This window comes from Elephas maximus, chromosome 27 (genome assembly GCF_024166365.1).
Source record: "Elephas maximus indicus isolate mEleMax1 chromosome 27, mEleMax1 primary haplotype, whole genome shotgun sequence".
Classification (NCBI taxonomy): Eukaryota; Metazoa; Chordata; class Mammalia; order Proboscidea; family Elephantidae; genus Elephas; species Elephas maximus.
The window spans coordinates 876,380-894,428 of record NC_064845.1 but is presented as its reverse complement, the minus strand read 5'-3'; the positions used below and the strand labels follow the sequence as shown (position 1 = coordinate 894,428).

Here is an 18,049-nt window from a genome sequence, read left to right as displayed (position 1 = left end):
CTATGTGAGAAGTACCATTATCCCATCTACAGGTAAGGAAGTCTGAAGCTCATTTGACCCCAAGCTACCCAGTGGGCAAGTGACAGAGACGGGACTGGAATCCAGCCTTTCCCACTTTTGGCCAGGGTTCTGTTTCTCCCCTTGGGTCTGGGAGCAGGTGGACACACAGGGGCTGTCTGGAAGAGACCTGGGTGAGAGAGTGGGTGGAGTCCTTTGGGAATAGGGAAGTGGTGGGAACCCGCTGGTAGGGCCACATGATGGAGGGTCTCAGAGCCCAAGCTTTTGAGTTTGGACTTGATGCAGTAGGTGGTGAGGAACCCTTGTTGGTTTGGGAACTTGATAAAACAGGGTTTAATGAAGATCGGGCTGGCAGTGTGTGCAGGCTGGTGTGGTCAGGGGAGAGACTGGGGCCGAGGACACGGTAAGGTTGGTGGATAGCTCTTACTCTCTGTTCAGAATAGCAAGTACCCCTCCAGCTTCTTGGAAACATGTCTCCTTCCATCTCTAACTGTGAGAATGGAATGGCAGCTGCCATCTTATATACATGTTGTCTGGGGGTACCACTGCCTGGTCCAGGGATGGGCACCTGAAACAAACTTGGTCAATCAGAGCCAAGTTTGGGAATTTTCACCTTGGGACGAGAGATGGATGGATCTCAGTCCTTCTTATTTTTTTTAAACTTTTATTTATTTTGTGGTTGTTGGGAATACACACAGCAAAGCATACACCAATTCAACAGTTTCTATGTGTAATGTTCAGGAACACTGATTACATTCTTCAAGTTGTGTAACCATTCTCACCTTCCTTTTCTGAATTTTTCCTCTCCATTAACATAAATTCACTGCCCACTAAGGTTCTTATCTAATCTTTCGAGTTGCTGTTGTCAATTTAATTCCATATAGATAGTTCTTAAAAGAGCACAATGATCAAGGCAAATGTTCTTTAATATTTAAGCTAAACTGTTATTTAGTTTTAAGAAGACTTCAGGGGATATTTTTGGTTTAAGGTTTAAAGATTATCTCAGGGCAATAGTTTCAGAGGTTCATCCAATCTTCAGCTCCAGGATGTCTGGGTCCATAAGAATTTGAAATTCTCAGTCCCTCTTTGATGACAAAGCTGTGATATGTGATCTGGAAAATCTAATTCACAGAGATTTGAGAGTTAGAGAGAGGAAATTCTAGCTGGACTTGAGCCCTAGTTTCCAGCCACTCTGAGGGTCAGCCACTCCCTCGCCCATTCCACAATGTCAACAATACTCACCACCCCCTTTTTAGCTAAACGGGTCTGTGTTGAATTTTTGTCACTTGTAGACAAAAAATCCCTGACATTTGTATTAAGAGACACGCCTACCCTTTATCATTCGAATTTTGAACACTATCCTCAAATATTCCAAAAACCAAAACCGTTGCTGTTGAGTTAATTCCGACTCATTGCGACTGTATAGTGACCCTGTCGGACAGAACAGAACTGCCCCATAGGGTTTCCAAGGAGTGACTGGTGGATTTGAACTGCCAACCTTTTGGTTAGCAGCTGAGCTCTTAATCACTGTTCCATCAGGGCTCTAAAAGCATCCTAGGGTTGATTTTTTTGGGCATTGATTCATCATTTCTTGCACGTAAAACACAAACAAACAAAACCTGCCTTCATCATTCTGTCAGGCTCTCTGTAGGAACACGGCTTTGGGATTTCCTTCAGAGAAGGATGGAGACATCGCCATGACTTGTACACTCAGTGAAATTGCTGCTCAGAACACTTTCCCGCCGGCTTCTTTGAGATTCCGAGGGATAGAAACTGACTTCGACCGGATGACGACACAGAATAGCCAGGTACTTCCTGTACAGGTGGTAAAGGTGCCTTCTGAACTTCTGTCCAGCAAACACATAGATCAGGGGATTCAGGCAGCAGTGGCTAAACGCAATCGTCTCGGTCACACTGAGGGCCAACCTCAGCTTCTTCTTCACGTCGCAGCTGGGGAAGAAGTGGAAGGCTTTGAGCGTCTCCAGGAAAATCATGACGTTGTAGGGCGTCCAGAAGAGGAAAAACATGATGACCACCAGGAAGATGAGTTTAATGGCCTTAGATTTCTTGTGGTTCTTGCAGGAAAACAGCGTCCAGATGATCCTGAGGTAGCAGTAGCTCATGGTGAGCAGGGGCAGCAGGAAGCCCAGGAGGTTTGCTCCCACGTTCTGGAGCACGGGCCAGACTTCCTGGAGGATCTCGGGGTAGTCGCCGAGGCATTCGCTTCCGTTCTGCTTTGTGAACATGAACTGGGGTGCTGCCACCAGAATGGCCACTGCCCAGACGCTGAGGCTGATGGTGACGCCATGCTGCACTGTCCGGTTTCTCATGGAGTGGGTAGCCAGGACGACGGCCAGGTACCTGTCAATGCTGATGATGGTGATGAAGAAGATACCTCCAAAGAACCCGATGAAGAAGAAGGCCGTGATAAGTTTGCATACGGCATTGCTGAAGCCTTGGTCACTTATCACATAGTGAATCCAGAAGGGCAGGGTGGCTACAAACAGCAGGTCGGAGAAGGCCAGGTTCAGGAGATAAATGTCCGTGATGCTCTTGGGCTTCTGGCTGTTGGTAAGGACAAACACCACCAGCAAATTTCCCACCAGGCCAAAGGCAAAGACACACGAGTAGAATATAGGCAGGAAGACAGTCCCGAAGTCCACGATGTCCCCCTCTTGACAGGCTTCAGCCCCCTCATCGTACACGTGGTCTTCAGTATATGAGTTAGTGAAGGGGGTGGACATGGTGAGATCCTGAGGCAGAAAGGAAAACAAGTAATGGCATCAGTTCTCAGAGGGACACCTCTGGGAGTCTGTCTGGCCCCATACAGACAGGCAAGAGGAGAAAAATACATCTTGGCTGAGTACGGCGCAGACAATTTGCCCTCGACTCTACCCTGAAGGTTGGCAGCTGGAGCCCACCCAGTGGAACCTCAGAAGAAAGACCTGGCAATCTGCTTCCATTAGGATTACAGCTAAGGGAAACCTATGGGGCAGCTCTACTCTGTAACACATGGGCCACCAGGAGTCGGAATCGACTTGACGGCAACTGACAACAGCCCAACCAATACTTTTCCCAGCTTCACGCACACCGTTTGTTTAATCCCCACACCATCTTACGATGGGGGCCTAACAGACTTATCAGACAGACGAGGAGACCAGGACCCCGAGAGGCTCAGTGACTTGCCCAAAGCCACACAGTGAGTGGCTCAGCTTGCACGTGAATCTGGGCCTTGTGAAGCTTGAATTGCATCTTTTCTTCTTTGACTTTCAAAAGTCTTCCCAAGAAGGTAAGGGGTGAGGGGGGACGGGGAAGCTAGATTAATGGAAACAGAACAACTGGAGTGGAAATAATGAGAATGCTGACACATTGTGAGAAATGTAACCAATGTCACTGAAGAATATGTACACAAATTATTAAAAGGGAACCTAATTTGTTGTGTAAACTTTCACCAAAAACACAATAAAATATTATCCAAAAAAAAAAGTCTTCTCCAAAGCCAGCTTGACCAGCCTGTGGATACAAGGAGGGAACCAGGAGCTGGGGTGTGGGCTGCAGCCCTAATTTACATTTTAGTACAAATTCCCCCAGGCCATTCTCCAGCTCTCTCTGCTTCCACCCCCTCCACCCTCCGGCCCTCACTGGAGAGGCGTCTCACACACTCACCCCGAGCCCTCAGCAGACGGACACCCAGAAGCCCTCCTCTGATGTCTGAGGCCTGTTTCTTCTTCTCTTGGAACACATCCTTAGCAGAAGTCAGACAGGTGTGGACGGCATAAGGTGACTAATCTGTCCCGCTTTGCCCAGGACTTTCCTGGCTTTTGCGTTGAAAGTCTCACATACCTGAAAGCCCTCAAACCTGTCGCGGTCAAGTCAGCTTCAACTCTTGGTGACCCCATGTGTTCCAGAGTAGACCTGTCCCATCGGGTCTCCTTGCTTATGGAAGCAGACCACCAGGCCTTCCTTCCGTGGGGAAGGAAGCAGCAGATCACAAGCTGCTTGTGCTGCTAGTGGCCTGGAAATGGCTCAATCCCAGGCAAACCGGGGGCCGTCATGCAGGGCTGACGGAGCCAAGATGGAGACCATGCTCAGTTAGTCTGCTGGGCTGGGTCGTGGGTGGCTTATTAACTCAGGAATTACCAGCAATGCACTTCACTTTGGCTTTCTCACCATTCTGCCCTCCTGTGTCTTTCTGAGCAGAAATTGAATGAGAAGATATTTCCACACAGGTGGGGAAGTAAAAACCGTCCCATTCTCCTTCTCTTCCCAGCCTGGACTGGTTGCTCATTTACCCCGGGGGCTACAGGGCAGACCTCCGGTCCTCTTCCTTGTGACACCACAGACAGGGCCTCAGAAACTCCGAGTGTATTCAGAGTGGGCACTGCCTTCCTCCCCACAACTAAAGTCAAAGCTTACACTTCTTAAACAAGGACATTCTCACGCCCTGCTGAGACGGGGTGTGAATTAGGGCCTCTGCAGAGTAGCCTGAGTGTCCCACCCGCCCAGAGCTTAGCTTCCGGCCCACGCCCGCCTCTGCTTTATGTACGGGGCCATCTCTGCTTCTTAACGCTGCTCCTTCTGGATCCAGTGGTCCAGGCTCTCCAGCCTGGGCCGACTGAGGCTGCAGTGGAGTTCTCAACCCCAGGGAAATTGTACGCTGTCTTTGTTCTAGGCTGGAGTGTCCTTTATTCACAGAGAGGAACCTTGTACTCTGACCTCAATCAGCAATATTTAAGTTGAACTGACTGATATTCAACCACCTCTGAGCTACAAGAAGGCCAGTTTCACGTGGCCCGAGCTGGCCGATAGGTGGGGAAGAGGGGGACTATCAATTGGTGCGTGCAGCTTGCGGCAGAGGCTTCATCTTCCCGACATGCTGCTGTGGAAAGCAGTCAAGTTCTCCGTGGTTCTAAGTTGGGGACTTAGGTGCTTGGAGGCTGGCCGCCTTCTCCCTCCTCCCAAAGTCAACGAGAACATTCTGCATTTATTCATGCCCTTGGCTGTTCCTTCCGCCCAGGAATGTCATATTTTTGAACTGATTTGATTTTGGCAAATCTACACGACTTGAGTTTGATTTCATGCTAGGCATTGTGCCTTACACGTAAGAACGCCCTAAGATCTTCAGGCGAGTGTGCCTGGGCCACTGAGAGGGAGAGCAGCGAGGTGGGCAGAGAGGGTGTGGGCCGCGGATTTGGCTCTCAGGTCTGTCCTCTCTGGCCCTGTGACCTCAGACAAGTGCTGGAACCCGTGAGCCTGACTTCCCTCAGCTGCAAAGTAGGGATTCTCACATCACCCAGAACCCTGCTGTGAGGAGCAGCTGGCACAGTGTGCTGCATACAGCAGGGACTTAACAAATGCTGATTCCCTCTCCTGCATTAGGTGAGGAACTAGGAGCGCCTTGGAACTTTGGAATCACCCAGGCTGCCTGTGGGCATCACAGAAGTTTGGTCCTTAAAAAGCTGGTTTTTCAGATATATGCACACCCATGTTTATTGCAGCTCTGTTTACAATAGCAAAAAGCTGGAAGCAACCAAGGTGTCCATCAATGGATGAATGGATAAATAAGTTGTGGTATATTCACACAATGGAATACTTCGCATCGATAAAGAACAGTGACGAATCTGTGAAACATTTCATAACATGGAGGAACCTGGAAGGCATTATGCTGAGCGAAATTAGTCAGAGGCAAAAGGACAAATATTGTATAAGACCACTATTATAAGATCTTGAGAAATAGTATAAACTGAGAAGAACACATACTTTTGTGGTTACGAGGCGGGGAGGGAGGGAGGGTGGGAGAGGACTTTTTACTGATTAATTAGTAGATAAGAACTGCTTTAGGTGAAGGGAAGGACAATACTCAATACATGGAAGGTCAGCTCACCTGGACTGGACCAAAAGCAAAGAAGTTTCCGGGATAAACTGCAAGGGCGGGGGTTTGGGGACCATGGTTTAAGGGGACTTCTAAATCAATTGGCAAAATAATTCTATTATGAAAACATTCTGCATCCCACTTTGAAAAGTGGTGTCTGGGGTCTTAAATGCTAACAAGCGACCATCTAAGATGCATCAATTGGTCTCAACCCACCTGGATCAAAGGAGAATGAAGAACACCAAGGTCACACGACAACTAAGAGCCCAAGAGACAGAAAGGGCCACATGAACTAGAGACTTACATCATCCTGAGACCAGAAGAACTAGTTGGTGCCCGGCCACAACCGATGACTGCCCTGACAGGGAGCACAACAGAGAACCCCTGAGGGAGCAGGAGATCAGTGGGATGCAGACCCCAAATTCTCATAAAAAGACCAGACTTAATGGTCTGACTGAGACTAGAGGAATCCCGGCGGTCATGGTCCCCAAACCTTCTCTTGGCCCAGGACAGGAATCATTCCCGAAGACAACTCATCAGACATGAAAGGGACTGGACAGTGAGTAGGAGAGAGATGCTGATGAAGAGTGAGCTATTTGTATCAGGTGGACACTTGAGACTGTGTTGGCATCTCCTGTCTGGAGGGGGGAAGGGAGGATAGAGAGAGTTGGAAGCTGGCAAAATTGTCACGAAAGGAGAGACTGGAAGGGCTGACTCAGGGGGAGAGCAAGTGGGAGTATGGAGTAAGGTGTATATAAACTTATATGTGACAGTTTGACTTGATTTGTAAACGTTCACTTGAAGCTCAATAAAAGTAAATAATAATAAAAAAAAACTGTTTTTTTCTCCGCTAAAATTAAAAAAAAAACTGTTTTTTTTTTTTTTTTTTTTTGAGTTAGGGGTTACCCATTACCACTGAGTCAATTCTGACTCATAGTGACCCTGGAGGACAGAGTAGAACTGCCACTTAGGGTTTCTTAGGCTGTAATCTTTATGGGAGCAGACCATCAGGTCTTTTCTCCCACAGAGCGATTGGTGGGTTCGAACTGCCAACCTTTTGGTTAGCAGCTGAGTGCTTTAACCACTGTTCCACCAGGGCTCCATGGAGTTGGAGGTAAGCCCCCGTTTACTGAACTCTTACAGGCTGCTAGCCTCACTGCAAACACATCACATACATTCTTGTCTATTCAGTCCTCTCGGCAATCCTGAAAGGCAAGTCCTGCTGTTAGTAATGCTACGGAAGGAGTCCACCACGTGTCTGTCAGTGTGTCCTGTAGGGGCTTGTGAGTTGCTGTGATGCTGGAAGCTATGCCACCAGTATTTCAAAGACCAGCAGGGTCATCCATGGTGGACAGGTTTCAGCGGAGCTTTGAGACTCAGGCAGACTAGGAAAAAAGACCCGGTGATCTACTTCTAAAAAAATTGGCCAGTGAAAACTTTATGAATAGCATCGGAACACTGTCTGACATAGTGCCTGAAGATGAGCCCCTCAGGTTGGAAGGCACTCAGGGTACGACTGGGGAAGAGCTGACTCCTCAAGGCAGAGTCGACCTTAATGACGTGGATGGAGTCAAGCTTTTGGGACCTTCATTTGCTGAGGTGGTACGACTCAAAATGAGAAGAAACAGCTGCAAACATCCATTAGTAATTGGTATGTGGACTGTATGACGTATGAGTCTAGGCAAATCGGAAGTTGTCAAAAGTGAAATGCAATGCTTGAAGATAGATATCCTAGGCATTAATGAACTGAAATGGACCGGTATTGGCCATTTTGAATTGGACAATCTTATGGTCTACTATGCCAGGAATAACAAAAAGAAGAGAATTGGTGTTAGATTCATCATCAAAAAGAACATTTCAAGATCTATGCTGAAGTACAATGCTGTCAGTGATATGATAGTGTCCATATGCCTTCAAGGAAGACCAGTTAATATGATCATTATTCAGATTTATGCACCAATCACTACAGCCAAAGATGAAGAAATTGAAGATATTTTCTAACTTCTGCAGCCTGAAATTGATCAAACATTCAATCAAGATGCATGGATAATTACTGGTGATTGGAATGTGAAAGTTGGAAGCAAAGAAGAAGGATTAGTAGTTGGAAAATATGGCCTTGGCTATAGAAATGATCCTGGAGATTGCATGGCAGAATATTGCAAGACCAATGACTTCTTCACTGCAAATACCTTTCTTCAACAACATAAATGTTGACTATACATGTGGACCTTGCCAGATGGAATACACAGGAATCAAATCAACTACATCTGTGGACAGAGATGATGGAGGAGCTCAACATCATCAGTCAGAATAAGGCCAGGGGCCAACTGCGGAACAGATCATCAATTGCTCATATGCAAGTTCAAGTTGAAACTGAAGAAAATTGAAACAGGTCCACAAGAGCCAAACTACAACCTTGAGTATATCTCACCTGAATTTAGAGACTGTCTCAAGAATAGATTTGATGCATTGAACATTAATGACCAAAGGCCAGATGCGTTGTGGAATGACATCAAGGACATCATAAAGAAAGCAGGAGGTCATTAAAAACACAGGAAAAAAAGAAAATATCAAAATGAATGTCAGAAGAGACTCTGAAACTTGCTCTTGAACTAAGGTGAATGGAAGAAATGATGAAGTAAAAGAGCTGAACAGAAGAATTCAAAGGGTGGCTTGGGAAAACAAAGTAATATAATGAAATGTGCAAAGACCCGGAGTGAGGAAACCAAAAGGGGAGAACACACTCAGCATTTCTCAAGCTGAAAGAACTGAAGAAAAAATTCAAGCCTCGTGTTGCAATATTAAAGGATTCTATGGGCAAAACACTGAACAATGCAGGAAGCATCAAAAGAAGATTGAAGGAATACACAGATTGACTGTACCAAAAAGAATTGTTTGACTTTAAACCATTTCAAGAGGTAGCATATGATCAAGAACCACGGTACTGAAGGAAGAAGTCCTAGCAGCACTGAAAGCATTGGCAAAAAGCAAGGCTCCAGGAACAGACGGAATACCAACTGAGATGTTTCAACAAATGGATGCAGTGCTGGAAGCGCTCACTTGTCTATGCCAAGAAATTTGAAAGACAGCTACCTGGCCAACTGACTGGAAGAGATCCATATTTGTGCCCATTCCAAAGAAAGGTGATCCAACAGAATGTGGACATTATTGAACAATATCATTGATATCACATACAAGTAAAAGTTTGCTGAAGATCATTCAAAAATAGTTGTAGCAGTACATCAACAGGGAACTACCAGAAATTCAAGAGGGATTCAGAAGAGCACATGGAACGAAGGATATCATTGCTGATGTCAGGTGGATCCTGGGTGAAAGCAGAGAATACCAGAAAGATGTCTACCTGTGTTTTATTGACTACACAAAGACATTTGATTGTGTGGATCATAACAAATTATAGATAACATTGGGAAGAACGGGAATTCCAAAATGCTTAATTGTGCTTATGAGGAATTTATACACAGACCAAGAGGCAGTCATTTGTACAGATCAAGATGATACTGCATGGTTTAAAGTCAGGAAAGGTACGTGCTAGGGTTGTATCATTTCACTACACTTATTCCATCTGTATGCTGAGCAAAAAACCCGAGAAGCTGGACTGTACGAAGAAGAACTTGCAATGGAATTGGAAGAAGACTCATTAACAACTTGCAGATGACACAACTTTGCTTGCTGAAAGCGAAGAGAACTTGAAGCACTTACTGATGCAGATCAAAGACTACACCCTTCAGTATGAATTATACCTCAACATAAAGACAACAAAAATCCTCACAACTGGAGCAATAAGCAACATCATGATAAATGGAAAAAAGATTGAAGTTGTCAAGGATCTCATTTAACTTGAATCCCCAATCAACGCCCACGGAAGCAGAAGTCAGGAAATCAAATGACCTAGTGCAACGGGCAAATCTGCTGCGAAAGACCTCTTTAAAGTGTTAAAAAGCAAAGACGTTACTTTGAGGACTAAGATACACCTGACCCAAGCCATGGTATTTTCAATGTCTCATATGCAATGTGAATACTGGACAATGAATAAGGAAGACTGAAGAAGAATTGATGCGTTTGAATTATGGTGTTGGCAAAGAATATTGAATATGCCATGGACTGCCAGGAGAACGAATAGGATTGTCTTGGAAGAAGCATAGCCAGATGCTCCTTAGAAGTGAGAATGGCAAGACTTCATCTCACATACTTTGGACATGTTATCAGGAAGAATCAGTCCCTGGAGAAGGACATCACGCTTGCTAAAGTAGAGTGTCAGCGAAAAAGAGGAAGACCTTCAGTCATATGAACTGACACAGTGACTGCAACAATGGGTTCACACGCAGCAACAGCTGTGAGGACCGGACAGCGTTTTGTTCTGCTGTACATAGGGTTGCTATTTGTTGGAACTGACTCGATGGCACCTGACAACAACAACAACATGGTGGGATGATTTTGCGTGATTATCGATCACATTATTTATTGAGAGCAAAATGGCAGGTCATGAGGGCATGAGTCTGGCTGGAGTCACTGCATGCCATCCAGGGCTTACACACGGAGGTCCATTCAGCTGAGGACTGAGCAACACTCAACAGCCCTCATCCTAGCTCTCTGGTGGGCAGACCGCAGGGCTGACTCAGCTCCCGGGTAGTTCCTCTGCCTGAGTACTGACACGGTGCTATGGACCTCATGGAGCCCTGATAGTGCTTGGCTGTTAACCAAAAGGTCGGCGGTTCAAACCCATCAGCTGCTCTTCGGGAGAAAGATTTGGTGGTCTGCTTCCTTAAAGACTGCAGCCTTGGAAATCATATAGGGCAGTTCTACTCTGTCCCACGGGATTGCTATGAGTTGGAATCGGCCCGACGGCAGTGGGTTTGGTTTGGTTTATGCTCGTTGAAGGTGCTCACCCAGCATTGTTGGGTTCCCCGCTGGGAGCCATTCTGTACGATGCTGCACAGGAAGGGATGAGAAGGACGTAACTCCAGACAGGCTCCCGTGTGATTCTGGGGAACTGTGCTAGTCGCTTTAGAGACACTCTTGCTCTTGGTTTTCACAACACCTCTGTTTTGCACAAGGGGAGACCAAGGCACAGTGAGTAAAGAGCTGGCTGATCACACAGCTAGAAGTGGGAGAGGCAGGTTTCTTCCCAAAGATGAACAGAGGCACAGGCCCTGGTCTTGAGGCTCAAAGCCTGGCAGGGAAGAGGAGACAAGGACACAAGGAACATCGAGCAAAGCAGAGTCCCCAAAAGTGGTAGAATATCCATGACAGCAAATGTGCCAGCTCCCTTCTCTCAAGAACAGCATCCTAGGTTTGCTGAGACGACAGGAATGAAGTAAAATTTAAATTGCTTATTTGAGAATTTGTCCTGGAGACACACTCACACGCATGCTCTGGTGTTCACCGATAGTCGCTGCGGCTAAATTGAAAAGAGAAGGATGGAAATAACAGGAATGTCCATCAGATGGTGTCTGGTCAAATTAAACTACGGTATATCTAAATAACGAATACTGCCAGGTGCCGTTGAGTCAGTTCCGACTCGTGGTGAACCCGTGTGTGTCAGAGTAGGACTGTGCTCCACAGGGTTTTCAGTGGTTGACTTTTGGGGAGTAAATTACCAGGCCTTCCTTCTGAGGTACTTCTGGGTGGACTTGAACCTCCAACCTTTTGGTTAGCAGCTGAACGTGTAAGTTTTCACCACCCAGGAGCTCCGAAAGGACTACTAAGCATCCGTTAAAATTAAAAACAAGGCAGAAATGTACATTCTGGTGTGGAAAAAGCCAGGTGAAGTGCTCTAAAGATTTCAGCCTAGGAAACCCTTTGGGGCAGTTCTACTTGACGGCACTCAGCGACAGTCTTTTCTCGGGCCTCCTCACCCTCTGTTCAATTCAGTCAGGATTTTATTAAATGGCATTGATCTGGGAGAGCTTCAGCTGAACATAGAAGCAGAGCCCTGGGCGCGTGTGAGCTTCGTGCGTACCCCAGAAGAACATAAAGTCACCTGCTCTCCACCGCTCAGATCCTATCCAGCTTCCTCTTCTCAGGCCTACTCATTTCTTTTTTACACTTTTTTGGCTCATCTTTACCCATTTTTTCCAACCAGCTTCTCCTTTCTCTACTTCCCTTCCCGTTTTGGTGGCTCAGATCTATTTCTTCTCTCCGACATCCTGATTCTGTTGCCTTCCCCTCTCTTTTAGCTTCGTGTACTGCTTGCTGTTTTCCAAGTGGCGTCCTCCTTCTCTTAGTGTTTTACCTCCTCTGTTCATGGCTCTCTAGGCCCTTGGGTAAAAGTTTGAGGTCCAATCTAGGCCAAGAAAATTGTGAGGATTTAAAATTTTTTTTTCCTCCAGACCAAATGAAGCTAGAGAATCGCTTGACCCCCAGTTCAGCCTTCCCCTGTGGGAATGCCAATACCCTCTTAGCATTCCAGCGTCTCAGGTTACCTCAGAAATTCCCAGCGTTCCAGGGTGCCTAAGTGTCACCTCTGTACTCAAGAACCCTTTGAATTCTCTCCACAGCCCCACACAGGAGAAATGGTTTTTCCCATTGTACAAATAACAAACAGAGGCTCACAGAAATTTAGGCAACTTGTCCAAGGGGGCTGCAGAGCCAGGATTTCAACCCAGACGTGTCTCTTCACAAAGCCCATGCTCCTGGCCATGAACAGAGGTCCCGGTTTTGCGTTTGTCTGTAAATTCGTCTTGACACCTTGGAAGTATCTCACCGGTGCCCTGCGTGTGGCTGCAGTTTGCTCATTCCCACTGCTGTACAGGACCCCACTGTGTGGATGTTCCACAGCTAACTAAAAGCTCTCCTGCCGATGGACACGTGGGTGGCTTTGGGTTGGGGCTACTTTGAGCAATGTTGCCCGGAGAATTTGCTGGCACAGACACTTTGTAGCTGACTACTAACCTAAAGGTTGATGATTTGAACCCACCTAGCGCGGCACCCTGGAAATCCTGGTGGCGTAGTGTTTACAAGTTCAGCTGCTAACCAAAAGGTCAGCAGTTCAAATCCACCGGGCACTCCTTGGAAATCCTATAGGGCAGCTCTACTCTGTCCTTTAGGGTCGCTATGGGTTGAAATTGACTCAATGGCAACAGGTTTTTTTTTTTTTTTTTAAGTGGCATCATGGAAGAAAAACCTGGCAATCTGCTTCCATAAAGATTACGGCCAAGAAAGCCCTGTGGAGCAGCTCTACTCTGTCACACACAGCATGTCCATAAAGATCACGGCCGAGAAAGCCCTGTGGAGCAGCCCTACTCTGTCACACACAGCGCGTCCATAAAGATCACGGCCGAGAAAGCCCTGTGGAGCAGCCCTACTCTGTCACACACAGCGCGTCCATAAAGATCACGGCCGAGAAAGCCCTGTGGAGCAGCCCTACTCTGTCACACACGGCGTCAGCGCGAGTCAGGACCGACTTGACAGCAATGGGCTTTGGGTTTTACGTCTCCCACGGCATGAGTATATTTGTATTTTTAGTTGGCTTTTGTGCTTGACATAAAACCAACCAAGAGGTTGGTGGTTCAAACGTACCCAGCAGCCTCATGGAAGAAAGGCCTGCTGACCTGCTTCTGAAAAGATCACAACCAGGAAAACCCTATAGAGCTCAGTTCCACTCTGTAACACGTGGGGTCGCCATGACTCAGAATCAGAATTGACTCAACAGCAACGGTTTGATTTTTTTTTTCTTTTTTAGAGCAGTTTTAGGTTTAGAAAAATTGTGCAGAAAGTGCAGCAAGCTCCCATTTACTCCCTCCCTCTGCACAGTTTCTCCTAACATGTTGGTTCCTGTGGTACAGGGCCGTGTTTAAAAAACACAAAGTCCAGGGAAGAAGCCAGACCGAAAAGCAGACCTGCTGTATGAATCCAGGTATGTGAAAATCCCAGACAGGCAAAACTAAACCATCTTGTTTGTTGTTGTGTGCCATTGAGTCGATTCCGACTCCTAGTGACCCTCTAGGAGGGATTACAACTGCCCCATGGGGTTTCCAGGGCTGTAATCTTTCTAGGAACAAATCATCAGGTCTTTTCACCTGCGGAGCAGCTGGTGGGTTCAAACCACTGACCTTTTGGTTAGCAGCCGAGTGCTTAAGCACCGTGTCACCAGGGCTCCTTACATAGTGATGAAAACCAAAAACCAAACTCGTTGCTATTGAGCCAATTCCAACTCACAGCGACCCTATAGGACAGAGTAGAACTGCCCCGTAGGATTTCCAAGGAATGGCTGGTGGATTCCAAGTGCCAACCTTTTGGTCAGCAGCTGCACTCTTAACCACTGTGCCACCAGGGCTCCTTCAGGTTGTTTAGGGGTGCATATTTAAGTAGTAAAGTTACATGGGAAAGCAAGGAAGCAATGGCCATAGAAGTCAGGATTGTGGTTGCTTCTGGGGATAGAGGGGCTGTGGTCAGACAGGACACAGGGGCTCCTGGGGTTCTGGCAAGGTTCTTTACCTTGGCCAGGAGGGTGGTTTTGTGGGAGATTAGTTTATAACATATTGTTAACCTGGACAGTGTTATCTGAGTATGCTTTATTTCACAATAAATACAGATTTCATGGAAGTACAAAGATGGCCTGGGTAGTTATTTTGTTGTTGTTGTTAGGTGCCACCTGGTTGATTTCGACTCATGGTGACCCCCGTGTTACAGAGTAGAGCTGCCCCCGTAGGGTTTGTAATATTTATGGGAGCAGATCACCAGGTCTTATCTTCTGCAGAGCTGCTGGGTGGGTTCGAACTACTAACCTTTCAGTTAGTAGCCAATGCTTAACTGCTGCACCACCAGCATCCTTGGGAGATATTTAAAGAGATGTAACACAGGCTCTGGTCCCTACCAAGACTTGCAAGTTCACAGCCGTTGCACTTCGGCCAAACAAGATCAGACGGCTGAAGCTCCGGCTCGGGACAGAAAGCCGGGACAACTCCCTGAGCTGCGGCCAGCGTATTCTGAGCACCCGAGGAGGGCAGGCAGGATGGACATTCAGCTGAAAGCCTCACCCCCTCCTGGACAGAGGGAGGGACACAGAGAAAGCCCCTCAGAGTCGCTGGACTTGGCTGCTGGCAACCTGAGCAAGTCTTCCTTGGAGGAGTCGGCTAAGACCTGACCCGTGCCCCCTGGTTCCGTTGCCTCACACGACCGTGATCTGCTGTGGAGTAGTGGACGTTCCCCTACTGCTTAGCCTGCCGGTCACAGGTGCTGGCTTAACAGACGGGTAGATGAGGGTCTTTTCCGGGTCAGGGGTTGGGACAGCCAGGTGTTCCAGGTCCCACACAGGAGGTTCTTTGAGGTCGGGTCCCTGGTTTGGGAGGGCCATACCTGAGCGTTGCTGCCCCTCAACAACCCTCCAGGGCCGGGGTGGGGGTTCCTGAGCTGGGGTGGGGCGGGGGAGGGTATGAGAGCGGGTCCTGAGATGAGTCAGCTGTAACACATTTTTTCTCTCTTTGCCACAACCCTGGGTCCCGCACAACCTCGCTCGAAAGCAGCCAGCGTTCTAAGGGCACCCCAACTTCCTGAGCCTCAGTTTCCCCATGATAATAGCACCTGTTGTTTCTGAGCACCAACCCTGGGGCCAAGCACTATGCTTGTTACTTTGTATCCTTTGGCCCTGATCCTCACAAATACTCAACAATACCACCCCTCAGTGTCTACAGTTGTCAACTCAGGGCCAATCTCCCCATAAGAACAGGAAACAGAGGCTTTAGTGAGGTCAAGCGGCAGACACAGCCACCAGCAGCAGAGCCAGGACTTCACCCCAAAGCCACCTGTGAAGAGGGGACAGCGCTGTTACCCAGCGAGCTGGGCTGTGGGTTAGACGGAGACTGGCATCTGGCTGGCACAGGGCAGGGTTCCCTTCCCAGCAGGTGAGTCAGAGCCAGTCGGCCCAGAGCCAAGAGAAATCAGGCTGAATGTGAGCCGGGCCTAAGTCCCACCCTGCATCGCCCTGTGAAGGTAAGGCCACGCAGAGAGGAAGGTGAGAGGCTTGTATCCACTTTGCGCTACCTGAACCTGTCTCTCTTTTCCGTAGTCCTGAGCCACGTCAGAGTCGCTGGTGGAGTAAATGGTTAAGTGCTGGGCTTCCAGCTGAAAGGTTGGCTGTCTGACCCCACCCAGAGCTGCCTCAGAATAAAGGCCTGGTGAGCTGCTTCCAAAAGGTGCCGGCCTTGAAAACCGTGCGGAGCAGCTCTACTCTGAGACACACGGGATTGCTGCCACAGGTTGGCATTAACCCAACAGTGACCAACAGCAGCAGCAAGCCCCAGTCACTGTCCCCACCCACCCACCCACGACCCAGCTGTCCCCAAGGCTCATCAGCCCGGGCGCCCGCTCCCACCTGCCCTTCTCTCAGGAAGCCAGGTCCCTCCCAAGGTCCTCAGACGCTCCCTGGCCGGTCCTCCGAGCAGACCGAGAAAGCAAGACTCACCTGGGAAGTTTTCTTACATGCTTTTCACATGCGCCATTCTCTCTCTCTCTTTTTTTCTAGTTAAGTTTTCCCTCTGAAAAAGTATTTTAAAAAAAGAAGAAGCAAAAAAAAAAAAAAGCACCCAAAATCCCCTAGCTTTCCTCTGGGCTCAACTGTGAACTCACAGAGGAGATACTGTAGGGCTTCATTAGGCTGTGATCTCAGACACAAGTCAAACCATGAGAAATCAAAAGCTCCAGCCAGTCCTTGATTCGCACTCTCTAATGCTTCTCTAAGGAGACCTGGTGGTGTGGTGGTTAAGAGCTCGGCTGCTAAACGAGAGGTCCAGAGCTTGGCAGTTTGAACCCATCAGCTGCTCTGTTGAGAAAGATGTGGCAGTCTGCTCCCATAAAGGTCACAGCCTTGGAGACCCTATGGGCAGCTCTACTCTGTCCTGTGGGGTCGCTATGAGTCGACAGCTGTGGGTTAATGTACAGCTGCCTGTCTTGCCCCTACAACACGTACCCCCTCTTTGTTTCTTTCTGAAGACCATGTTTTCCAACGATACAAACCTTCTGAGCCCGAGTGTCCCACAGTGATATGATGTCATATGCCAACAATGAATATCAAAGCTGTGCCAGAGATCTATTAGTTAAACGCTTTTCATTGTGATTGTAACTTACACACATTATAAAAAATGTAGGCGGAATAGATCTTCCATGAATGAAAAATGTAGAAGGCACCAAAAAAAAAAAAAGCATAGGAAAAAAGAGAGAGGAAAAAAAAACCATCCACAACCGTACCACCCAGAATCAATCTTTTAAAACCTTTCGGCTTTTTTCCCTCCAATCTTTATGCATATTTTTATGTAATTGTTAAAAAAAAAAAATTCAAATGTCATTTAAAAAACTTTTTGTTATTAAATTTTGAAGCAAATGAAAGCATAGAGAACCCCCCTGTCCCCATCACCTGGCTTCCACAATCGGCAGTGTTTCCTCTGCTTCCCACTCCATATCCATATCATCAAAAACAAACCCACGCGTCGTATAACTTCACCCACAACCACTTCTAGCGTGGGTCTCTAAAAGCTAAAGACTCTTTTTAAAACATAACTTCGATACTATTATTTCTCACCTTAAAAGTTCCAACAGCTCCGCAGTATCAGCCAGATGCAATTTTGTCTTCCTTTTTCCAGCTGAGGCCAAATCACAAGCATTTCCCCTTATCCCTCAGACGTGACGACTAGAGCCTAGTGCTCCGGCCGTACCCCACCATCGCAAATGATCTCATTACTCGTTCCCTCACCTCCCCTTGGGTACTTAGCCTGCAACATCTTCAGGAAAAACGGTCTGTTTTTCGTTTAAGGCAAACCAGCCTCATTACCTGGCTTTGGCCATGGACCACTGACTCTGGTGCCCTGCTCCCCCCCGCCCCGCTCCCCCCAGGTGCAGAATTGAGCCCTCGCACCTACCTGGGGTGGCCCGGGAAGTAGACCTCAAGACTTGCTAACCAGCCTGTCCTCACGCAGGCTCAACCAGAGGCAAGCACTTCCCTTTCCCTCGCTCTGAGAGAATCTTTATGTGTAGAGTTGGCCAATAGTCTCTGGTTTCCTGTGAGGTAGACTATCTCTAGATATGCTGTAGGCCAGCTCAGAAATGCCCACTAGAAGCCAGCTGATGGTAGGAGGGTCCGAATGTACAAACTGGGGGACCACAGCCTGGGACAGGCCAGGAGGGGATTTGGGGGAGCAATGATTT

The 18,049-nt window shown here is 47.6% G+C and overlaps 1 protein-coding gene across 6 annotated transcripts; it reads right to left on the bottom strand.

Annotated features, from left to right (window-relative positions):
- Window positions 1-699: 699 nt before the first annotated feature.
- Window positions 700-17,845, bottom strand: CX3CR1 (C-X3-C motif chemokine receptor 1). Of its 6 annotated transcripts, none has more exons than XR_007515682.1 (4): window positions 17,764-17,845; window positions 17,427-17,487; window positions 1,642-2,771; window positions 700-1,139 (listed from the first exon to the last, which is right to left on the bottom strand). XR_007515682.1 is itself a non-coding variant. In XM_049870934.1 (4 exons), exon 4 carries the CDS (start codon window positions 2,760-2,762, stop codon window positions 1,692-1,694), a length of 1,071 nt encoding a protein of 356 aa, XP_049726891.1. In that variant the 5' UTR covers window positions 2,763-2,771; window positions 10,798-11,309; window positions 17,427-17,487; window positions 17,764-17,845; the 3' UTR covers window positions 700-1,691. The 6 variants fall into 6 exon arrangements, 5 of the variants coding, with proteins under 5 accessions (XP_049726891.1, XP_049726890.1, XP_049726889.1 ...); XM_049870934.1 differs by adding an exon at window positions 10,798-11,309 and having other exon boundaries at window positions 700-2,771; XM_049870933.1 differs by having other exon boundaries at window positions 700-2,771.
- Between the last annotated feature and the right edge of the window lie 204 nt (window positions 17,846-18,049).

Excerpts from the sequence above, each read along its gene's own strand:
- CX3CR1 (XM_049870934.1), bottom strand. The coding sequence starts at position 2,762 with ATGTCCACCCCCTTCACTAACTCATATACTGAAGACCACGTGTACGAT.